We start from the raw sequence: 25328 nt of genomic DNA on the forward strand, positions 1-25328 counted from the left end.
GGACGGGGAGAGGGAGGGAGAGGGACGGGGAGAGGGAGGGGGAGAGGGAGGGGGAGAGGGAGGGGGAGAGGGAGGGGGAGAGGGAGGGGGAGAGGGAGGGGGAGAGGGACGGGGAGAGGGACGGGGAGAGGGACGGGGAGAGGGACGGGGAGAGACGGGGAGAGGGAGGGAGAGAGACGGGGAGAGGGAGGGAGAGAGACGGGGAGAGGGAGGGAGAGAGACGGGGAGAGGGAGGGAGAGAGACGGGGAGAGGGAGAGATGGGGAGAGGGAGAGAGAGAGGGAGAGAGAGAGAGACGGGAGAGAGAGAGAGACAGGGTGAGAGAGAGAGAGACAGGGTGAGAGAGAGAGAGACAGGGAGAGAGAGAGAGAGACGGAGAGAGACGGGGAGAGAGAGAGAGACGGGGAGAGAGAGAGAGACGGGGAGAGAGAGAGAGAGACGGGGAGAGAGAGAGAGACGGGGAGAGAGAGAGAGACGGGGAGAGAGAGAGAGACGGGGAGAGAGAGAGAGACGGGGAGAGAGAGAGAGAGACGGGGAGAGAGAGAGAGAGACGGGGAGAGAGACGGGGAGAGAGAGAGAGACGGGGAGAGAGACGGGGAGAGAGAGAGAGAGACGGGGAGAGAGAGAGACGAGAGAGAGAGAGACGGGGAGAGAGAGAGAGACGGGGAGAGAGAGAGAGACGGGGAGAGAGAGAGAGACGGGGAGAGAGAGAGAGACGGGGAGAGAGAGAGAGACGGGGAGAGAGAGAGAGACGGGGAGAGAGAGAGAGACGGGGAGAGAGAGACGGGGAGAGAGAGAGAGAGACGGGGAGAGAGAGAGAGAGAGACGGGGAGAGAGAGAGAGAGACGGGGAGAGAGAGAGACGGGGAGAGAGAGAGAGACGGGGAGAGAGAGACGGGGAGAGAGAGAGAGACGGGGAGAGAGAGAGACGGGGAGAGAGAGAGAGACGGGGAGAGAGAGAGAGACGGGGAGAGAGAGAGAGACGGGGAGAGAGAGAGAGACGGGGAGAGAGAGAGAGATGGGGAGAGAGAGAGAGACGGGGAGAGAGAGAGAGACGGGGAGAGAGAGAGAGACGGGGAGAGAGAGAGAGACAGGGAGAGAGAGAGACTGGGAGAGAGAGACGGGGAGAGGGAGAGAGAGATGGGGAGGGAGAGAGAGATGGGGAGAGAGAGAGAGACAGGGAGAGAGAGAGACTGGGAGAGAGAGAGAGACGGGGAGAGAGAGAGAGACGGGGAGAGAGAGAGAGAGACGGGGAGAGAGAGAGAGAGACGGGGAGAGAGACGGGGAGAGAGAAAGAGACGGGGAGAGAGACGGGGAGAGAGAGAGAGACGGGGAGAGAGAGAGAGAGACGAGAGAGAGAGAGACGGGGAGAGAGAGAGAGACGGGGAGAGAGAGAGAGACGGGGAGAGAGAGAGAGACGGGGAGAGAGAGACGGGGAGAGAGAGAGAGAGACGGGGAGAGAGAGAGAGAGAGACGGGGAGAGAGAGAGAGAGACGGGGAGAGAGAGAGACGGGGAGAGAGAGAGACGGGGAGAGAGAGATGGGGAGAGAGAGAGAGACGGGGAGAGAGAGAGACGGGGAGAGAGAGAGAGACGGGGAGAGAGAGAGAGACGGGGGGAGAGAGAGAGAGACGGGGAGAGAGAGAGAGATGGGGAGAGAGAGAGAGACGGGGAGAGAGAGAGAGACGGGGAGAGAGAGAGAGACGGGGAGAGAGAGAGAGACAGGGAGAGAGAGAGACTGGGAGAGAGAGACGGGGAGAGGGAGAGAGAGATGGGGAGAGAGAGAGAGACAGGGAGAGAGAGAGACTGGGAGAGAGAGACGGGGAGAGAGAGAGACTGGGAGAGAGAGACAGGGAGAGAGAGAGACTGGGAGAGAGAGACGGGGAGAGGGAGAGAGAGATGGGGAGAGAGAGAGAGACAGGGAGAGAGAGACTGGGAGAGAGAGACGGGGAGAGGGAGAGACTGGGAGAGAGAGACGGGGAGAGGGAGAGAGGGCGAGAGAGAGAGACTTGCCTAGATCAGCAACAATTTTATTAACAGTAATAAATTCCTGCGTTGTTTGTATTTCTGATTTTCCTCGAACTCTCACCATCTGGGGAAGAATCAGCAAAAACTCTGACATCTGATCAGCTGTGGAATGAGGGAGTTTGGTTTGTTTCTTGCTTCATCATCACAATTCACAGCTTTACCGTCAAAACATTGGAATGGACACAAAGCTCTCCAAAGAACCCAGTTCGATGACAGTTCCTGACGGCACCTTGAATCAGCCCAGACTCAGCATCACAGTCTGGCCTGGCCGGTGGTGATGGAGTTATAGATTCCTTCCTCCATTCGAATGTAACTTCTTTTCTGGTTATCAAGGAAGTAAAGTGCATCTTGCACAGTCGCTGGGTCAAACCCTTCCTTCACCAACGTGACTTTATAATATTTAAAGGTTCCGGTTGTCTCTATTGTTGTCTGAAAGAAAAGATGAGTGATTACTGACACTCCCGCTCACCTGCTCCTTTACAAATCTCTCTCCACATTTTGCTCTGGGGGTCGAAAACGAATTTGCTTCCAATCCGAAAACAGAAGCGCTGTGATGGGAGGCCCGGGTGGGATTTTCCCGTCCTGCCCGCCGTGGGAATCGTAGCGGGCGTGGGGCAGACCTAGAAAACTCCACTGGCCTCTGGCTGGATTTTCCGGCCTTGGGGAGAGTGCAGCTGGAAAATCCCACTCCTGTATTCACTCTCGGTGGAGGAGCAAGGAGCGGGACTCTGGCAGACACTCCACTGGCATGACTGGCAACAGAGACTGGGGGTGGGGGGGCACTGGGAGGGGGTAGGGGGGCATTGGGGGGCACAACGGGGAAGGGGGCACTGATGGGGGGGCACAAGCTGGGGGGGGAACACAAAGTAAAAGGCCAGATTGAAGAATTGGGCAAGGAGATTCTGGATCTGAGGAATACATAATTCAGACCCAATATAGTTCCTATATAATGCACACATATATAATATAGACCCTATATTATATAGATCAAATATAAGACAGACCCTGTATAATATAGATCAAATATAAGATTATATAATATTATATAATATATAATTTTCCCTGACTGTGCTAGTCAGGGAAAATGTTACAGCAGTGCTCAGGCAGGACAGATTAGGGAGCTTGTCTACAGAGGCCCTATGGGTGGAGCTGAGAAACATGAAAGGTATGACCACATTAAGGGGGGTGTATTATAGACCACCCAATAGTCAGCGAGAATTGGAAGAGAGAGATAGCAGACAACTACAGGAAACATAAAGTTGTGATAGTAGGGGATTTTAATTTTCCACATATAGATTGGGACTCCCATACTGTTAAAGGTCTAGGCGGGTTAGAGTTTTAAAAATGTGTTCAGGAAAATTTTCTAAATCAATATACAGAGGTACCAACTAGAGGGGATGCAATATTAGATCTCCTACTAGGAAACAAGTTAGGACAAGTGACGGAAGTGTGTGTAGGGGAACACTTTGGTTCCAGTGATCATAACGCCATTAGTTTCAACTTGCTCATGGATAAAGATAGATCTGGTCCTCGGGTTGAGGTTCTAAAATGGAAAAAGGCCAAATTTGAAGAAATGAGAAAGGATCTAAAAAGAGTGGATTGGGACAGGCTGTTTTCTGGTAAGGATGTGATTGGTAAGTGGGAGGCCTTCAAAGGAGAAATTTTGAGAGTGCAGAGTTTGTATGTTCCTGTCAGGATTAAAGGCAAAGTGAATAAGAATAAGGAACCTTGGTTCTCGAGGGATATTGGAACTCTGATAAAGAAGAAGAGAGAGATGTATGACATGTATAGGCAACAGGGAGCAAATAAGATGCTTGAGGAGTATAAAAAGTGCAAGAAACTACTTAAGAAAGAAATCAGGAGGGCTAAAAGAAGACATGAGGTTGCTTTGGCAGACAAGGTGAAGGATAGTCCTAAGAGCTTCGACAAGGCATATTAAGAGCAAAAGGATAGTAAGGGATAAAATTGGTCCTCTTGAAGATCAGAGTGGTCGGCTATGTATGGAATCAAAAGAAATGGGGGAGATATTAAATGGATTTTTTACATCCGTATTTACTAAGGAAACTGGCATGGAGTCTATGGAAATAAGGCAAACAAGTAGGGAGGTCATGGAGCTTGTACAGATTAAAGGGGAGGAGGTGCTTGCTGTCTTGAGGCAAATCAGAGTAGATAAATCCCCAGGACCAGACAGGGTATTCCCTCGGACCTTGAAGGAGACTAGTGTTGAAATTGCAGGGGCCCTGGCAGATATATTTAAAATGTCGGTATCCACGGGTGAGGTGCCGGATGATTGGAGGATAGCTCATGTTGTTCCGTTGTTTAAAAAAGGCTCAAAAAGTAATGCGGGAAATTATAGGCCGGTAAGTTTGACGTCAGTAGTAGGTAAATTATTGGAAGGAGTACAAAGAGATAGGATCTACAAATATTTGCATAGACAGGGACTTATTAGGGAGAGTCAACATGGCTTTGTGCGTGGTAGGTCATGTTTAACCAATCTATTAGAGTTTTTCGAGGAGGTTACCAGGAAAGTGGATGAAGGGAAAGCAGTGGATGTTGTCTCCATGGACTTCAGTAAGGCCTTTGACAAGGTCCTGCATGGGAGGTTAGTTAGGAAGGTTCAGTCGCTAGGTATACATGGAGAGGTAGTAAATTGGATTAGACATTGGCTCAATGGAAGAAGCCAGAGAGTGGTAGTGGAGGATTGCTTCTCTGAGTGGAGGCCTGTGACTAGTGGTGTGCCACAGGGATCAGTGCTGGGTCCATTGTTTGTCATCTATATCAATGATCTGGATGATAATGTGGTAAATTGGATCAGCAAATTTGCTGATGGTACAAAGATTGGAGGTGTCGTGGACAGTGAGGAAGGTTTTCAAAGCTTGCAGAGGGATTTGGACCAGCTAGAAAAATGGGCTGAAAAATGGCAAATGGAATTTACTTACTTAGACTTAGACTTAGAACATTACAGCGCAGAACAGGCCCTTCGGCCCACGATGTTGCACCGACCAGTTAAAAAAAAAACTGTGACCCTCCAACCTAAACCAATTTCTTTTCGTCCATGAACCTATCTACGGATCTCTTAAACGCCCCCAAACTAGGCGCATTTACTACTGATGCTGGCAGGGCATTCCAATCCCTCACCACCCTCTGGGTAAAGAACCTACCCCTGACATCGGTTCTATAACTACCCCCCCTCAATTTAAAGCCATGCCCCCTCGTGCTGGATTTCTCCATCAGAGGAAAAAGGCTATCACTATCCACCCTATCTAAACCTCTAATCATCTTATATGTTTCAATAAGATCCCCTCTTAGCCGCCGCCTTTCCAGCGAAAACAATCCCAAATCCCTCAGCCTCTCCTCATAGGATCTCCCCTCCATACCAGGCAACATCCTGGTAAACCTCCTCTGCACCCTCTCCAAAGCCTCCACATCCTTCCTGTAATGTGGGGACCAGAACTGCACACAGTACTCCAAGTGCGGCCGCACCAGAGTTGTGTACAGTTGCAACATAACGCTACGACTCCTAAATTCAATCCCCCTACCAATAAACGCCAAGACACCATATGCCTTCTTAACAACCTTATCTACTTGATTCCCAACTTTCAGGGATCTATGCACACATACACCTAGATCCCTCTGCTCCTCCACACTATTCAAAGTCCTCCCGTTAGCCCTATACTCAACACATCTGTTATTCCTACCAAAGTGAATTACCTCACACTTCTCCGCATTAAACTCCATCCGCCACCTCTCGGCCCAACTTTGCAACCTGTCTAAGTCTTCCTGCAAACTACGACACCCTTCCTCACTGTCTACCACACCACCGACTTTGGTGTCATCAGCAAATTTGCTAATCCACCCAACTATACCCTCATCCAGATCATTAATAAATATTACAAACAGCAGTGGCCCCAAAACAGATCCCTGAGGTACACCACTTGTAACCGCACTCCATGATGAATATTTACTATCAACCACCACCCTCTGTTTCCTATCCGCTAGCCAATTCCTGATCCAATTTCCTAGATCACCCCCAATCCCATACATCTGCATTTTCTGCAGAAGCCTACCATGGTGAACCTTATCAAACGCCTTACTAAAATCCATATATACCACGTCCACTGCCTTGCCCCCATTTAACGCAGACAAGTGTGAGATATTGCACTTTGGAAGGACAAACCAAAGAAGAACGTACAGGGTAAATGGTAGGACTCTGAAGAGTGCAGTTGAACAGAGGGATCTGGGAATACAGGTACAGAGTTCCCTAAAAGTGACGTCACAGGTGGATAGGGTCGTAAAGAGTGCCTTTGGTACATTGGCCTTTATAAATCAAAGTATTGAGTATAAGAGTTGGAGTGTTATGGTAAGGTTATACAAGGCATTGGTGAGGCCGAATTTGGAGTATTGTGTGCAGTTTTGGTCACCTAGTTACAGGAAGGATGTAAATAAGATTGAAAGAGTGCAGAGAAGGTTCACAAGGATGTTGCCGGGACTTGAGAAGCTGAGTTACAGAGAGAGATTGAATAGGTTGGGACTTTATTCCCTGGAGCGTAGAAGATTGAGGGAAGATTTGATAGAGGTGTATAAGATTTTGATGGGTATAGATAGAGTGAATGCAAGCAGGCTTTTTCCGCTGAGGCTAGGGGAGAAAAAAACCAGAGGGCATGGGTTAAGGGTGAAAGGAGAAAAGTTTAAAGGGAATATTAGGGGGGGCTTCTTCACGCAGAGAGTGGTGGGAGTGTGGAATGAGCTGCCGGATAAAGTGGTAAATGCGGGGTCACTTTTAACATTTAAGAAAAACTTGGACGGGTTCATGGATGAGAGGGGTGTGGAGGGATATGGTCCAAGTGCAGGTCAGTGGGACTAGGCATAAAATGGTTCGGCACAGACAAGAGGGGCCAAAAGGCCTGTTTCTGAGCTGTAATTTTCTATGGTTTTCTATGGTTTTCTAACGTTCACAAGGATGTTGCCGGGACTTGAGAAACTGAGTTACAGAGAAAGGTTGAATAAGTTAGGACTTTATTCCCTGGAGCGTAGAAGAATGAGGGGAGATTTGATAGAGGTGTATAAAATTATGGTGGGTATAGATAGAGTGAATGCAAGCAGGCTTTTTCCACTGAGGCTAGGGGAGAAAAAAACTAGAGGACATGGGTTAAGGGTGAAGGGGGAAAAGTTTAAAGGGAATATTAGGGGGGGCTTCTTCACACAGAGTGGTGGGAGTGTGGAATGAGCTGCCAGATGAAGTGGTGAATGCGGGCTCACTTTTAACATTTAAGAAAAACTTGGACAGGTACATGGATGAGAGGGGTGTGGAGGGATATGGTCCAGGTGCAGGTCAGTGGGACTAGGCAGAAAAATGGTTCGGCACAGCCAAGAAGGGCCAAAAGGCCGGTTTCTGTGCTGTAATGTTCTATGGTTCTTATATAATGTAGATCTTATGTAATACACATCCTAGACCCAATATAATCTATTCAACATTTAGCCCCACAGAAAAGTCCAAAGTTGTGTGTGAAGTTATTCAGGACTCACCCGTTCTCTCACAAAGCGGGGTTGAGCGTAACTTGGGAGATGGGTTGTCACATGTTCATACAGCTGTGCTCCATCAAAGTCTCTTCCACTCTGCAGCAGAATGGCGGCCATTCCAGTTCGACCTTCATGCCCTAAAAGACAAAATGTCCCGTGTAAATGTCTGGAAATTAGGATTAAGCTGAATAAAATGGATTGAAGAATTTCTAAAGAAACTTCTTTCAACTGAGTGCAAACTGTCAGGGAAACAAGGAATGATAATATAATTTCCATTGGGGCTATCACTCCCATATCTCTTATACACTGGAAAATGGGCTAGTGGGGATGTAATTGCTTTAATTAGATTAATTAGACAGAGAGTCCGCAAAGGTCTAAACATCAAGTAGAGGTGGTTTTGGTAGATTAAAGAAGAAAGTGAAAGTTGAATAAGCATTTACACAAGGCAATAAAAGGATTTATTTTGAAGTGGGTTGTTTTACTTTAAAGGAGAATGTGTATAAATTGTAAAATGGTAAATAAGTGAGGCAAAAATACGGCAGGTTTACTTTATAAATGTAGGAGATATGAAGTAAAGAAAAGATTTTGATTGGTACTGGGTAAAGGAAACTCTGAGATTGTACAAAACAAGGCGGCAAAGAGAAGAAAACACCACGTGAGGAGAAAGCTGCTCAAATCTCCCAGAAGACAGTGAGGAAAGGGCCGACTTGGAGAAGCCATTGCTATCAGCCTCAGAGGAAACTCCGAGAGCATTGTGTGGTAACGTTCCTGGAATTCTATCGACTTAAAAACCTATAAGGACTATTCCCTTCAGAAAAGGCAAGGTTAGCTCTGAACATAGTTTAAGCTAAGATCTTTTGGAACTGTTGTAAAGAATTGGCAACTGTGTGAAGCCATTCTTGTGTTTAAGTCTAATTTTTAATATTTTCTTTATTTTAATAAACATTTATTTTAAGCTAAAATCATCACAATTGGTTTGTGATGTCACTTTCTGACTTCCTCCTCAAAATGTACAAATTGCAAAAAAGAAAATCATTTTGGCAGCTGATTTAAATTTCCCTTTGGGATTCAAGCAGCTCAACATTCACCAGACAGTCCTAAAAATCATTTTACAATTAGCTACTGGCAAGCGAGAATCATCTCTTAATTTATCTCTGTATAACTGACCTAAATCTGTAACATTGACTGAACACAACGAGTAGAAGAGAATCATCACTCAGTAGCATGCACTTAGAGAACTTTGCCCTAAGATACTCTGCAGAGTAAGAAGAAAATGAACAGATTCGATTCAGACAGGAAACGGAAAGATTGATCCAACGGGTGGGTTTTCCAAAGGTGGAGTGGATAATGTGGGAGATTTAGCGAAGGGAGCCCTAGACAATAGGGCCAAGATAAGAAAGTTCTTGCAGCAAAGATAGGATAATGGGGTGGGTGAACATATAACAACAACTTGCATTTATAAAGCACCTTTATCATAGCCCAATGTTCCAAGGAATTGCACAAATTGATTGCAAGCCCAAAGAGGAGACAGTGGGATAGGTGATGAAAAGCTTGGTCATTGAGGTAGGTTTTGAAAGAAGTATTAAAGTGGGAAAGGTGGTTTGTGGAGGAAATTTCAGGGCTTTGGAATCCAGGCAGTTGGAGGTTTGGCCACCAGTGATGGAATAAATGGAAGTTGGAAATACACAAGGATCAGAATTTACTGTGAGTAATTCTCGGCAACTTCAGATAACACCAAACACTGCGGATGCTGGAAATCAGAAATAAAAGCAGAAAGGCGGGAGATACTCAGCAAGTCGGGCAGCATCTTTGGAGAGAGAAACAGAGTTAATGTTTCGAGTCTGTGTGACTCTTGTACCGAGCTAAAGAGAGGGAGAAAAGTAATGGATTTTCTGGTAGAGCAACCAGAGCAAAAAGAAAAGCTCAGAGGCAGGTTGGAGGGTGGGGAGATTAAACTATAAAGATGTCATGGAACAAAAGCAAAGAGAGTGGGAACGGTAAGTGGTACAAGAACAAAGTATAGGGCCAGAGTCAGTGTTAATAGCAGAATAAACGCCTGCCCAGTCTGAAAGCAAATCATAAGAACCGGATATAGACTGGCACTGCGGGGGGGGAAAATGGAGGGGAGAGTTCACGCTCTGAAGTTGTTGAACTCAATGTTCAGTCCGGTCGGTTGTAAAATGCCCAATCTGCAGATGAGTTGCTGTTCCTCCAGTTTGTGTTGGGCTTCACTGGAAAATCACAGCAGGCCAAGGGCAGATACATCAGTAAGAGAGCAAGCGTTAGATAGCGTGGCTGAGGCGAGAGATACCTGGGCTTCACGGGTTAAATTACAAGGAAAGAACACTCCAACTAGTGCTGTATTTCCTGGAATTTTTAAAATTATGAGATGATTTGATCAAAGTTTTCAAGATATTAAGGGAAATGCTACCAATTGTTAATTTTAAGGTAGAGATTGATTTCTGTTATCCTAAGGTCCTAAAATACAGGACAAAGATGGAGTTTATGTCCATTGAGATCACACAGATGTGGTCGGAGGCTGGAGGTAAAGGGTAAAGGTCATGGAGAGTTTTGAAAACAAGGGTCAGAATTTGAGAATGAAGGCATTATTGAAGCTGGGGCAGCGTGGCTTAGTGAATCAGAGTGTTGAGAGGTCAAAGAGTTTTGTGTGAGTGGGGTTAGGGGCAGTAGCAGGTTCTGGGATGATGCTGTGGTGGATGCTGGGAGGAGAATTGTTGAATAGTCAACTTCGAACGCAGTAAAGACCTGAGGCGAGAGATAAAAATGGACATAAAAGCAAAATACTGCAGATGCTGGAAATCTGAAATAAAAACAGAAAATGCTGGAAAATCTCAGCCGGTCCGGCAGCCTCTGTAGGAAGAGAAACAGAGTTAATATTTCAGGCCCATGTGACTTCCTCAGAACTAAAGCAAGGCAGAAATGTGACGGACTTTAAACTGAAAAGTCGGGGGGAGAGGCAGACGGACAGAACCGAAGGTCTGGGATGGGCAGGCTCAGGCGGGGGGAGAGATTAAATGACAAAGATGTGATGGAACACAAGGGAAAGGGAGTGATAACGCTCATTTTAAAAATGAAAGCTTTGATACAGAGTAAGTGCCAAAGGTAGAATAAAGGTCAGGGCTGTCTGAAAGTGATGATACAAAGACAGGTGGAAGGGCAGGCTGTGCTGAGGATATCGTGATTCTGCAACGGGATATGGATGGATTAGGTGGAAACCTGGCAAATGGAGTTTAATGTGGGGAAGTGAGAGGTCACCACTTCAGTTGGAGGAATCTAAAGGCAGATTATCTAAATGTTGAGACACTGCAGGTGAGTGAAATGCAGAGGGATCTGGGTGTTCTAGTGCATGAATCACAAAAAGCTAGCAAGAGATCCAACAAGTAGTTAAGAAGGCAAACAGCATTTTGAACATAGAACATAGAACAGTACAGGCCCTTCGGCCCTCGATGTTGTGCCGAACTTTGTTCGAAACCAACATCAAGCTATCCCACTCCCTATCATCCTGGTGTGCTCCATGTGCCTATCCAATAACAGCTTGAAAGCTCCTAAAGTGTCCGACTCCACTATCACAGCAGGCAGTCCATTCCACACCCCAACCACTCTCTGAGTAAAGAACCTACCTTGGACATTCCTCCTATATCTCCCACCATGAACCTTATAGTTATGCCCCCTAGTAACAGCTACATCCACCCACCCGAGGAAATAGTCTCTGAACGTCCACTCTATTTATCCCCCTCATCATCTTATAAACCTCTATTAAGTCGCCTCTCATCCTCCTCCGCTCTAAAGAGAAAAGCCCTGGCCCCCTCAACCTTTCCTCATAAGACCTACCCTCCACTTGAGTGGCTACCTTCAGAGATCTGTGGACATGAACCCCAAGATCTCTCTGTTCCTCCACATTCCTCAGAACCCTGCCATTGACCCTGTAATCCGCATTCAAATTTGTTCTACCAAAATGAATCACCTCGCACTTATCAGGGTTAAACTCCATCTGCCATTTTTCGGCCCAGCTCTGCATCCTATCAATGTCTCTTTGCAGCCTACAACAGCCCTCCACCTCATCCACTACTCCACCAATCTTGGTGTCATCAGCAAATTTACTGACCCACCCTTCAGCCCCCTCCTCCAAGTCATTGATAAAAATCACAAATAGCAGAGGACCCAGCACTGATCCCTGTGGTACACCGCTGGTAACTGGTCTCCAGTTTGAAAATTTTCCATCCACCACCACTCTCTGTCTTCTATGAGATAGCTAGTTACTTATTCAATCAGCCAAATTTCCCTCTATCCCACACCTCCTTACTTTCTTCATGAGCCAACCATGGGGAACCTTATCAAACGCCTTACTAAAATCCATGTATACGATATCAACTACTCTATTTTCATCTACACACTTAGTTACCTCCTCAAAGAATTCAATCAAATTTGTGAGGCAAGACTTAACCTTCATGAATCGTGTTGACTATCCTGGATTAAGCTGCATCTTTCCAAATGGTCATAAATCCTAACCCTCAGGACCTTTTCCATTAACTTACCGACCACCGAAGTAAGACTAACCTGCCTATAATTGCCAGGTCGTTCCTATTTCCTTTCTTGAACAGAGGAACAACATTCGCCACTCTCCAGTCCTCTGGCACCATCCCCGTGGACAGTGAGGACCCAAAGATCAAAGCCAAAGGCTCTGCAATCTCATCCCTTGCCTCCCAAAGAATCCTAGGATATATCCCATCTGGCCCAGGGGACTTATCGGCCCTCAGGTTTTTCAAAATTGCTAATACATCTTCCCTCAGAACATCTACCTCCTCCAGCCTATCAGCCTGTATCTCACACTCATCCTCAAAAACATGGCCCCTCTCCTTGGTGAACACTGAAGAAAAGTATTCATTCATCGCCTCTCCTATCTCTACTGACTCCATGCATAAGTTCCCACTACTGTCCTTGACCGGCCCTAACCTCACCCTGGTCATTCTTTTATTTCTCACATAAGTGTAAAAAGCCTTGGGGTTTTCCTTGATCCGACCCGCCAAGGACTTCTCATGCCCCCCCTCCTAGCTCTCCTAAGCCCTTTTTTTAGCTCATTCCTTGCTACCTTGTAACCCTCAAGCGACCCAACTGAACCTTGTTTTCTCATCCTTACATACGCTTCCTTTTTCCTCTTGACAAGACATTCAACATCTTTTGTGAACCATGGTTCCCTCACTCGGCCATTTCCTCCCTGCCTGACAGGGACATACCTGTCAAGGACACGCAGTATTTGTTCCTTGAACAAGCTCCACTTTTCATTTGTGCCTTTCCCTGACAGTTTCTGTTCCCATCTTATGCTCCCTAATTCCTGCCTAATCGCGTCAAAATTACCCCTCCCCCAATTATAAACCTTGCCCTGCCATACGGCCCTATCCCTCTCCATTGCAATAATGAAAGACACCGAATTATGGTCACTATCTCCAAAGTGCTCTCCCACAACCAAATCTAACACTTGGCCTGGTTCATTACCCAGTACCAAGTCCAATATGGCCCCACCTCTTGTCGGCCTATCCACATATTGTGTCAGGAAACCCTCCTGCACACACTGTACAAAAACTGCCCCATCCGAACTATTTGACCTATAAACGTTCCAATCAATATTTGGAAAGTTAAAGTCACCCATGACAACTACCCTGTGACCTCCACACCTATCCATAATCTGCTTTGCAATTTCTTCCTCCACATCTCTATTACTATTTGGGGGCCTATAGAAAACTCCTAACAATGTGACCGCTCCTTTCCTATTTCTAACTTCAGCCCATATTACCTCAGTGTGCAGATCCCCCTTGAACTGCCTTTCTGCAGCCGTTAAACTATCCTTGGTTAACAATGCTACTCCTCCACCTCTTTTACCACCTTCCCTACTCTTACTGAAACATCTATACCCCGGAACTTCCAACAACCATTCCTGTCCTTGTTCTAACCATGTCTGCGTAATGGCCACAACATCGTAGTCCCAAGTACCAATCCACGCTCCAAGTTCACCTACCTTATTCCGGATGCTCCTTGCATTGAAGTAGACACATTTCAACCCACCTTCCTGTCTGCCGGTACACTCCTGCGACCTTGATACCCTCCTCAGTACCTCACTACACGCAACACTGGCTTCTGGACTACAGCTCGTTTTCCCATCCCCCTGACAAATTAGTTTAAACCCCCCCGAAGAGCCGTAGCAAATTTCCCTCCCAGGATATTGGTGCCCCTCTGGTTCAGGTGCAAACCATCCTGTTTGTTCAGGTCCCACCTTTCCCAGAATGTGCTCCAATTATCCATGCAACTGAAACCCTCCCTCCTACACCATCCCTGCAGCCACGTTTTGGTCTTTATTGCAAAAAAAGGGGTTTTGTTGCCATTGTACAGGGTGTTGGTGAGGCTTCACCTGGAATACTGCGCACAGTTTTGGTCCCCTTACCTAAAAAAAGGATATAGTAACATTGGAGGAAGTCCAAAAAAGATCCACCAGGGTAATTCCTGGGATGAGAGAGTTGTCCTATCTAGAGAGAGACTAAATAGTCTGGCTCCATATGTCTTGGAGTTTAGAAGAATGAGGGGTGACCTTATTCAGACATGGCAGATCCTGAGGGGGCTTGGAAGGATAGACAGTGAGATGTTTAACACTTGTGGGAGAGGCTCGAGCAAAGCAACATAGTTACAAGATAGAAGACCAGTCAAGTTTAAAACTGAAGTGGATAGAAATGTCTTCTTGCAGAGGGTGGTGAATCTCTGGGATTCTCTGCCCCAAAGGGTGGTGGAGGCTGGGTCATTAGAAATATTTAAAGTGGAGGTGGATAAATATTTGGATCGAGGAGTAGAGGGCTATGGGGAAATGGCACAGAAAAGGAGTTGAGGCCGGCATAGATCAGCCATGATTGTACTGAATGGCGGGGTAGGCTGGATGGGCCGAATGGCCGATTCCTGCTTCTATTTCTTGTGTTCTTGTGAAAGCAAAAGAGCAGAAAGTGTCAACTGAAGAGAAAGGGTTAGTGTTAGTGTGAAAGTGAAAGAAAGAGACAAATACACACAATGACACTCGAAAACATTCAAAATGGAGGACAGATTTCATGATCTGACGTTGTTGAACTCGATGTTAAGTCCAGCAGGCTGCCAATCAGGAGATGAGGTGCTGCTCCAGCTTGGACTGGGCCTCACTGGAGCATCGCAGCAGCCAGGCCGAGAACAGAAACGTGAGCGTGAGAGCAAGATGCTGAATCCGTAGCAAATGGCAGGAAGTTTGGGATTTTACAGAAACAGGCAGAAAGAGATGGCTGTGCGGCGGAGAGGAAATGGGTCAGAAAGTCACTCAGATAGAACTCCAGTGACCTATTCTGTTCAGCCTGAAAGGAGCAGGACAGAGGTTCCTGCAGCGAGTAATTCACCTCCTGACTCCCCAAAGCCTGTCCTCCAGTCAGGAATGTGATGGAATACTCTCCACTTGCCTGGATGAGGTCAGCTCCAGTGGGCATGGAGGCGGGAGGTGGGCGAAGGGGGTAAGGGCTGTGGGGTGGAATCTGTGGCGGAGGAGTAGAGTTAGGCATGGGGATGGAGGCTGGGAATGAAAGTAATGACTTCAGTATTTTTGATGCTTATCTACAAGGGACATTGGTTCAGACAGAACTAAATCTCATCCTAACAGAGACAGTGTGGGGAGAGGTGGTGAGGTAGAGCTGGTGTTAGTGTACATGTGAAATTTAACACTACTGTCGGAACTCTTCTGCCTCGTCCGCCACGGAATCGGAGCGGGTGAAGGGTGGACAATGGAAATGTCCGCTGACCTCGGACGGGAATTTCCAGTCTTGCTCGAGCAAGTTCGTAAAATCCCGCCCTGTGACTTTGGACAATGATGTGGCTGAGAGGCAATGAAGGGTAGAATAGGGGAGGGGGGGGGGGGTGCAAGGGTAGATCCTCAGGGGAGCCCAGAGATAATGATGTGGGGACAGGAAAAGAAGCCATTGCCAGTGACTCTCTGGCTGCGATTGGAATGGACTGGGGGGGGGGGTTTCCCACCCAGCTGGACAACACCAGCGAGGGGTTGGAGAAGAATGTGTCACCGTGTCAAAGGCTGCAGACAGGATGAGGAAGACAAAGAGGGAAGGTTTACAATGTCCCAGTCACACCGGATCTCATTGTGACCTTGATAAGGACAGTTTCCAAACTGTGACAGGAATTCCTGATTGGATGGGTTCAAACATTGAGTTCTAAGGAAGATGGGAATGTATTAGAAAGGCGATGATATGTTCCAGGACTTTAGTGTGGAAAGGGAGGCTCCAGATGGGGTGTTGTTTTGCCAGGACAGAGGGGTGAAGGTTAGTTTATTTTGATGATTTGAGATGCACATTACACAGCAGGAATCTCACCTGGAACAGTCACTCCATAAACACAAACCTCCTGAACAAAATCCAACATCAGCAGAATGTCTGCTACCTCATTGGTGGACACATTCTCCCCTTTCCACCTAAAAGGACAGATCGATTATTTAAAACAAGTACTTTTGATTTTAAACATTGATTCATGGACTCAGAGCTGGGTTTAATCTATTACAGTAAGAGTTTTAACAACACCAGGTTAAAGTCCAACAGGTTTATTGTATTTGCTACCAAATAAACCTGTTGGGCTTCAACCTGGTGTTGTTAAAACTCTTACTGTGTTCACCCCAGTCCAACGCCGGCATCTCCACATCATTTTAATCTATTAAGCAGCTCTGACTGGCTGTCTCTCAGTGCCCTACACAAGCAGTGAGGTCTGCTGAATAATTTTCTTCAAAAAGCTCGGTGTCATCAGAGGATAATGAAGCAATCAGTTCCATTGTTACACAAATATCTAGTGTGTTAGGTGAAGCCCACAACATAAAGACATCGCCAGCACAGTGACACTTCGCACTGAATCTGAATCAGTGCAACAAATGAAGTTATTGGAGAGTTGGTTAGTTATTGGAGAGTAGCTGCCCCGGAGAACAATGCTTATTTACAAGGAGTAAAGCTGGTGTCGGGGAGCACTTCAGCGGTCATGGGCATTCGGCCTCTGATATTTGGGTAAGCGTTCTCCAAGGCGGCCTTCACGACACACGACGGCGCAGAGTCGCTGAGCAGAGACTGATAGCCAAGTTCCGCACACACGAGGACGGCCTCAACCGGGATATTGGGTTCATGTCACACTATCTGTAACCCCCACAGCTTGCATGGACCTGCAGAGTCTCACTGGCTGTCTTGTCTGGAGACAATACACATCTTTTTAACCTGTCTCCACTCACATTGTTTGTATCTTAAAGACTTGATTAGCTGTAAGTATTCGCATTCCAACCATTATTCTGTAAATTGAGTTTGTATCTTTATATGCCCTGTTTGTGAACAGAATTCCCACTCACCTGAAGAAGGGGCTGAAGGCTCCGAAAGCTTGTGTGGCTTTTGCTACCAAATAAACCTGTTGGACTTTAACCTGGTGTTAAATTTCTTACTGTGTTTACCCCAGTCCAACGCCGACATCTCCACATCATATTTACAAAGAGGCCAGTTACTCACAAGGAGGGAGATCTGCACTAGTAACGTTCACAAAAAACAAATAAATATCCTTCCAGAGACTCACTCTGGTACGCCTGATTTTTTTTCGAGAATTCTGCTGCTTTTGTCCCTTTTTCAGTAACATTTAGCCAATGGTTTTCTCTTTAATCCTCGCACAGTTTTCAAAGGCTTTACAAAGCAGCACATATCCATGGGGTGTTCGGGATGAGTGTCGGAGTTTGCATTCCCAGATGGGAGTGACGCCATGTGAATATTCCACAACTTCACCTTCCCAGTGGGAAATTGGTCATGGTGGCAGTGTGGATGTGAGGTAGCGCCAACTGCCACACCAGTGAAATATTCCTGTTCATTTCTACACAGGTAATTGGTAAAATCTGCAACAAATCTTCATAAACACAATGAATGGCTTTGCCCTGATTATGGAAACTTCAATAATTAGATGAAGTTAATATTATGCAGTAATGTGTGAATGTTGTCTGTAACAAAGGAAAGTACAGCACAGGAACAGGCCCTTCGGCCCCCCAAGCCTGTGCCGATCATGATGCTCTAACTAAATAAAAAAAAACCTTCTGCCGTTACTTGGTCCGTATCCCTCCATTCCCTCCCTATCCATCTACCCATCCAGATGCCTCTTAAATGTTGCTAATGTGCCTGCTTCCACCACCTCCTCTGGCAGCCCGTTCCAGGCACCCACCACTCTCTGTGTGAGAATCTTCCCCCGCGCATCTTCATTCAACTTTCCCCCTCTCACCTTGAACCTGTGCCCCCCTGTAATTGACACTTCCACCCTGGGGAAAAAGCCTCTGACTATCCACCCTGTCTGTGCCTCTCATAATTTTGTAGACCTCTATCAGGTCTCCCCTCAGCCTTTGTCTTTCCAGTGAAAACAATCCAAGTTTATTCAACCTCCCCTCATAGTCAATGCCCTCGAGACCAGGCAACATCCTGGTGAACCTTCTCTGCGCTCTCTCCAAAGTCCTTCTGGTAGTGTGGTGACCAGAACTGCACGCAATACTCCAAATGCAGCCTAACCAGGGTTTTATGTAGCTAACGTGCAGCCACTTACTTCCAGTGGTATTGTTGGAGATTTGGGTTAAATACTAAATATAACTTTCAAAACAAATTTTCAAAAGAATTATAACTCCATTGAGTAGAACATGAAGCAATGTCACCCCCGGGAATTCTAAAACTTTGGGATTGGAAAGCAGAGGTATCATTCCGGGACAAAGCCCCTGGTGTATCTGACCTGAATGTGTCTCCAATTCTGTCTTGGAAGTAGATGAAATTGTCCTTGTCAAGCAGCATGAGATCCCCACTGTTGAAGTAAAGATCTCCTTTGCTGAACACATCCCGCAAGTGTTTTTTCGCAGTTAGGGATTTGCTTCCTGCATATCCAACGAATGGGGATTTGCTTGTGATTTTTGCAATGAGAAGCCCAGTCTCTCCTGTCAAGACATTAAACAGTGAGGATATTGGACCCATTATTCATTTCCTCAGTAATTAACATTTATAACTTAAACTACAACCTTCCCGGAGCAAAATTAAAAATCTCCAGCAAAGTGAAATAGTTACTTGCAGAAATTTTCAAAACAGAAAATTCTGTAAATGTAAAATCAGTAAGTTGGAACTATAAAGCACTGAAAAAGGAAAGAATAAGTTCACATTTCTGGGGGAGTCAGCGTCACCAGAACAGGGCAGAAATCTGTCCCCAAAAGTTGCTTTTTGTCTTCATGGATTTCCCAGTATTTTGTCTTTTATTTCTAATTACAAAGCTGCATTTGAGTGTTTACAAATCAATTCAACTGGCAAAAGAAAGCATGAAATCTTTTATATGTTATTTTGAGAGATCTGATTTACAATCAGGATTATTGAATGATTAACAAAGCGGTTTAATGCTGTCAACCTCTGATCTCTCACTGCCTTCTCATCAAGATAAACAGAATAAGGGTTAAACATTTGCTAAATCTAGCAATAAGTTTCCTGTTCACCAAGTCAGGGAGGAGTTCAGGTTTCCCTTTGAAGTAATTATTCAAACATCGGTCTACAATAACTGTTAAACCATCCAAGTTGTTGAAAATATTGGCTGTGCACTTTGCAATGTATTTGAGAGAGAGTCCTTCTCACTCTCTTTTAGCTTTCCACCTTGTCTGCGGAGATGACCTTTTGTTCTGGTCTCTTCAGTTGTTAATCTCCAACTGACGAGATCTCACAGGAATAATTCTGTTACTGTTTGTTTGTTGCGAGTTGCTAGATATAGAAACAGAATCTTATAACTTCAAGATATTGGGCCAGATTTTCCAGCTCTTCTCGCTGGCGGGATTTTCCAGTCTCGCCGATGCATACGCCTATGGTGGTTTCCTGATGGGTGGATTCAATCCCGTTGACAGTGGCGGAACCAAAAGATTCCGCCGCCACCACCCGGCAGCGTGTCTCCTCCTCCGGCCACCAGGAAACACACCGCGAGGAGGTCAGAGGATTCATCCATTCACCTCGGTGAAGAGGGAAGAAACCTTACCGAGACTGTCGCTGGAAAATGTACAAACTGTTACCTTTAGCAACTTCAATGCAGTGACCGTTGGCGTCTCGTACAGGGGCTTCCTGATCAACATCATACTCAACCAAGTGAAATGGCATCAGTTTCTGGAAAAGACGACACTGGCTGGTCATCTCAATAAACATTACATAAAAATAATAAATAAAGGCTGGAACAATTCCACCATGGAATTTAAATTCAATCAGTAAATCTGGAATGTAAAGCCTATCTCAGTAACTATGTGCAAAGTAATCGATTGTCACAAAAATCCAACTGGTTCACTAATGCCCTTTAGGGAAGAAAATAGAACTATAGAAAAATTACAGCACAGAAGAAGGCCATACAGCCCATCTTGCCAATGCCAGCCCAAGGACACCCAGGTGCCCTTCCTAATCCCACCTTTCTCTACCTGGCCCCTAGCACTGTAGTTTAGAGCACTTAAGGTGCGGATCCAGGTACTTTTTAAAAGAGTTTAAGGATTCTGCCTCCACCACCAACTCAGGCAGCGAATTCCAGACACCCACTGCGTAAAAAAGTTTTTCCTCATGTCCCCTCTACACCTACTGCCATTTATATTCAACCTCTGTCCCCTGGTTCTAGAATTCTCCACCAAGGGAAAGAGTTTTATCCTGCCCACTCTACCTCTTCCTCTCATAATTTTTTACACCTCAATCAAGTCACCCCTCAGCCTTCTTTGTTCCAAGAAAAATAACCCCAACCTATCCAATCTCTCCTCAGAGCTACAGTTTTCCAGCCCTGGCAACATTCTTGTAAACCTCCTCTGCACTCCCTCCAGAGCAACTACATCCTTCCTGTAATGCGGCGACCAGAACTGTACAAATACTCCAGTTGTGACCTCACCAGTGTTTTCTACAATTCCAATATTATATCCTCACTTTTATATTCTATACCTCTGCCAATGGAGGAGAGCATTCCATCTTTATAACCTTGTCTACTTGAACTGCTGCCTCTAGGAACCTGTCTACTTGTACGCCAAGATCTCTCACTTCATCTACCACTATTAGTATATTCCCATTTACTACTTGGTTAGTAAATTTGCAGATGACATCAAGATTGGTGGCATAGTGGACAGTGAAGAAGGTTACTCAGAATTGCAGTGGGATCTTGATCAATTGGGCCAGTGGGCTGACGAATGGCAGAAGGGGTTTAATTTAGATAAATGCGAGGTGATGCGTTTTGGTAGATCGAACTAGGGCAGGACTTACTCTGTTAATGGCAGGGCATTGGGGACAGTTACAGAACAAAGAGATCTAGGGGTACAGGTTCATAGCTCCTTGAAAGTGGAGTCACAGGTGGACAGAGTGGTGAAGAAGGCATTCGGCATGCTTGGTTTTATTGGTTAGAACATTGAATACAGGAGTTGTGACGTCTTGTTGAAGTTGTAGAAGACATTGGTAAGACCACACTTGGAATACTGTGTGCAATACTGGTCACCCTATTATAGAAAGGATATTATTAAAATAGAAAGAGTGCAGAAAAGATTTACTAGGATGCTACCGGGACTTGATGGTTTTGAGTTATAAAGGAGGCTAGATGGGACTTTTTTCTCTGGAGCGTAGGAGGCTGAGGGGTGATCTTATAGAGGTCTATAAAATAATGAGGGGCACAGATCAGCTAGATAGTCAATATCTTTTCCCAAAGGTAGGGGAGTCTAAAACTAGAGGGCATAGGTTTAAGGTGAGAGGGGAGAGATACAAAAGTGTCCAGAGGGGCAATTTTTTCACACAGAGGGTGGTGAGTGTCTGGAACCAGCTGCCAGAGGTAGTAGTAGAGGCGGGTGCAATTTTGTCTTTTAAAAAGCATTTAGACAGTTACATGGGTACGGTGGATATAGAGGGATATGGGCCAAATGCGGGCAATTGAGATTAGCTTAGTGGTTAAAACAAAAAGGGGTGGCATGGACAAGTTTGACTGAAGGGCCTGTTTCCAAGTTTAAACCTCTATTTATCTGCCGTCCTTACCCTGTCTGGCCTACATGTGACTCCAGACCCAAAGCAATGTGATTGACTCTTAACTGGCCCCTGAAATGGCTGAGTAAGACACTCGGTTCAAGGGTAATTACGGACGGGCAGTAAATGTTGGCCCAGCCAGCGACGCCCATGTGCCATGAAAGAATAAAAAAGATAAGTTCTGAGAAATCAGGAACCACCGAAACGAAAGGTCGGCAATGACCGACGGTCAAAGGATGGGATTTTTCTGGAGTTGGGGCAACCCTGGATACCTTCAAAATGGCAGGAGGAGGCTCGGAGACCAAGGGTCCTCTCCTACTTTAGCCGGTAAGAAAGAGAACTGGTTTGACCCACACAAACAGAAAACCCAAACTCAGAAGGAGCAGGTCAACTTAGTGTCAAAAATCCCCACCCTATGAATAATGAAAATAAAACAGGTTGAAGCTGTCTAGAATTTATAGAGAAATCTTCCAACTCAAGCAGCAGGCCTGGGTAGTGAGTCCCCAGCCCGAGGTATTTGCCTGAAATAAGGGCGCTTTCCTGAAAATAGCGGCACAATGGAGGCAGTCTCTGTGTCAGTGTCTGTCAGGGTGTTTAGTGTGGAAATGGGTTCAGTGGAGAGTGGATTTGAGCAGGGAGTGGGGGGAGGTTTACAGAAAGTGGGACAGCAGGTCAGATTCCTCCCACTTTAATAATCTCGAAAAACAGTTAATGAAGTTACAGCGAAGATGATGCCTGAGCTTCCAGGAATTTCATTGTTCAGAATCTCAGCTATTGAAACCTGATTGGTAGTTCCAATGTTTCAGCAGCAGAGTAAACAAGCCAGAACGCTGACACGCGCCGACCTTTATCCTACTCAGAGAAGCAGTGATAGGAACTTTCCACCAGACCCTGGAGTTCTCCAGCTGAGTAACTGACACGTTAGCAAATAAATCAGTTTATTGTCTGAAGATAGATTTTAGTGATACGTAAAAAAATGTTTGTAGTTTCGACATCCTTAATAAATTCTACTTAAAAAGCAGCCAGAACTGAAAGTATTTGAAGATTCTGCAATGTCCAGTGAGACACTGCAAAGCAAGCAAGTTTTTTTCAGAGGGTGGTGGGTGCCTGGAACTGCCTCCACCGCAGGGAGGTCGTAGCCAAAGCAAAGCAAGCAACATTTCCACTTCGGGAAATTCCCCAAAGTCAAGGATTGGACTTCTTTAGATAATAACAGGCAAAGTTCAACGCATGAAATAACTGGGGGAGGGGGGGAGAGAGAGAGGGAGTGGAGGAGGGGGAGGGGTGGGGGAGGGGAGGGGGTGGGGGAGAGGAAGGGGTGGGGCAGGAGAAGGGAGAGGGGGGAGGAGGGAGAGGGGAGGGGGTGGAGGAGGGGAGGCGGTGGAGGAGGGGAGGGGGTGGAGGAGGGGAGGGAGTGGAGGGGAGGGGAGGGAGTGGAGGGGAGGGGGTGGAGGGGAGGGGGTGGAGGGGAGGGGGAGGGGTTGGAGGGGGAGGGGGAGGGGAGGGGGTGGAGGAGGGGAGGGGGTAGAGGAGGGGAGGGGGTAGAGGAGGGGAGGGGTGGAGGAGGGGAGGGGTGGGGGTGGAGGAGGGGGAGGGGTTGGGGGAGGGGGAGGGGAATGGTTCAATAATCTCATGATGTGGAGATGCCGGCGTTGGACTGGGGTGAACACAGTAGGCACAGTCTTTAACCTGGTGTTGTTAAAACTCTTACTCAATAATCTCAGACAACCCCTTCCATAAAATCAGTCCTATTTAGAACAAAGGTCAGTGCCTCAGATCTGTAGAAAATCAGTGCATAATTAACTAGAACTTCTCATTAAATAAACATCAAAGAACAAAGAACAAAGAAAATTACAGCACAGGGACAGGCCCTTCGGCCCTCCAAGCCTGCACTGACCGTGCTGCCCGACTTAACTAAAACCCCCTACCCTTCCAGGGACCATATCCCTCCATTCCCATCCTATTCATGTATTTGTCAAGATGCCCCTTAAAAGTCACTACCGTATCCGCTTCCACTGCCTCTCCCGGCAGCGAGTTCCAGGCACCCACCACCCTCTGGAAAAAACTTGCCTCGTACATCTCCTTTAAACCTTGCCCCTCTCACCTTAAACCTATTCCCCTGGTCCGGATGGGATTTATCCAAGGATTCTCTGGGAGGCAAGAGAAGTGATTGCAGAGCCTCTGGCTCTGATCTTCAGGTCGTCGTTGGCCTCTGGTATAGTACCAGAAGATTGGAGGTTAGCGAATGTTGTCCCATTGTTTAAGAAGGGGAACAGAGACTTCCCCGGGAATTATAGACCGGTGAGTCTCACTTCTGTTGTCGGCAAGATGTTGGAAAAAATTATAAGGGATAGGATTTATAGTTATTTGGAGAGTAATGAATTGATAGGTGATAGTCAGCATGGTTTTGTGGCAGGTAGGTCGTGCCTTACTAACCTTATTGAGTTTTTTGAGAAAGTGACCAAGGAGGTGGATGGGGGCAAGGCAGTGGACGTGGTATATATGGATTTTAGTAAGGCGTTTGATAAGGTTCACCATGGTAGGCTTCTGCAGAAAATGCAGATGTATGGGATTGGGGGTGATCTAGGAAATTGGATCAGGAATTGGCTAGCGGATAGGAAACAGAGGGTGGTGGTTGATAGTAAATATTCATCATGGAGTGCGGTTACAAGTGGTGTACCTCAGGGATCTGTTTTGGGGCCACTGCTGTTTGTAATATTTATTAATGATCTGGATGAGGGTATAGTTGGGTGGATTAGCAAATTTGCTGATGACACCAAAGTCGGTGGTGTGGTAGACAGTGAGGAAGGGTGTCGTAGTTTGCAGGAAGACTTAGACAGGTTGCAAAGTTGGGCCGAGAGGTGGCGGATGGAGTTTAATGCGGAGAAGTGTGAGGTAATTCACTTTGGTAGGAATAACAGATGTGTTGAGTATAGGGCTAACGGGAGGACTTTGAATAGTGTGGAGGAGCAGAGGGATCTAGGTGTATGTGTGCATAGATCCCTGAAAGTTGGGAATCAAGTAGATAAGGTTGTTAAGAAGGCATATGGTGTCTTGGCGTTTATTGGTAGGGGGATTGAATTTAGGAGTCGTAGCGTTATGTTGCAACTGTACACAACTCTGGTGCGGCCGCACTTGGAGTACTGTGTGCAGTTCTGGTCCCCACATTACAGGAAGGATGTGGAGGCTTTGGAGAGGGTGCAGAGGAGGTTTACCAGGATGTTGCCTGGTATGGAGGGGAGATCCTATGAGGAGAGGCTGAGGGATTTGGGATTGTTTTCGCTGGAAAGGCGGCGGCTAAGAGGGGATCTTATTGAAACATATAAGATGATTAGAGGTTTAGATAGGGTGGATAGTGATAGCCTTTTTCCTCTGATGGAGAAATCCAGCACGAGGGGGCATGGCTTTAAATTGAGGGGGGGTAGTTATAGAACCGATGTCAGGGGTAGGTTCTTTACCCAGAGGGTGGTGAGGGATTGGAATGCCCTGCCAGCATCAGTAGTAAATGCGCCTAGTTTGGGGGCGTTTAAGAGATCCGTAGATAGGTTCATGGACGAAAAGAAATTGGTTTAGGTTGGAGGGTCACAGTTTTTTTTTAACTGGTCGGTGCAACATCGTGGGCCGAAGGGCCTGTTCTGTGCTGTAATGTTCTATGTTCTATGTTCTATGTTCTATTGACTCTTTCACCCTGGGAAAAAGCTTCTGACTATCCACTCTGTCC

General features: G+C 46.4%; 1 protein-coding gene across 1 annotated transcript in view; it reads right to left on the reverse strand.

Annotated features, from left to right (window-relative positions):
• Positions 1 to 2012: 2012 nt before the first annotated feature.
• The window catches only part of LOC144511136 (long-chain fatty acid transport protein 2-like), a 59250-nt gene continuing 35934 nt past the window's right edge, over positions 2013 to 25328 (reverse strand). Inside the window, exons 6-10 of the mRNA XM_078241137.1 lie at positions 19654 to 19744; positions 18351 to 18549; positions 15944 to 16041; positions 7551 to 7681; positions 2013 to 2453 (exon numbers count right to left, since the gene is read on the reverse strand). Of these exons, the coding sequence (XP_078097263.1) occupies positions 2277 to 2453; positions 7551 to 7681; positions 15944 to 16041; positions 18351 to 18549; positions 19654 to 19744 (696 nt within the window). The 3' untranslated portion in view covers positions 2013 to 2276. The remainder of the gene's footprint in view (positions 2454 to 7550; positions 7682 to 15943; positions 16042 to 18350; positions 18550 to 19653; positions 19745 to 25328) is intronic.

This window comes from Mustelus asterias, chromosome 24, assembly GCF_964213995.1.
Source record: "Mustelus asterias chromosome 24, sMusAst1.hap1.1, whole genome shotgun sequence".
In the NCBI taxonomy this organism is placed as follows: domain Eukaryota; kingdom Metazoa; phylum Chordata; class Chondrichthyes; order Carcharhiniformes; family Triakidae; genus Mustelus; species Mustelus asterias.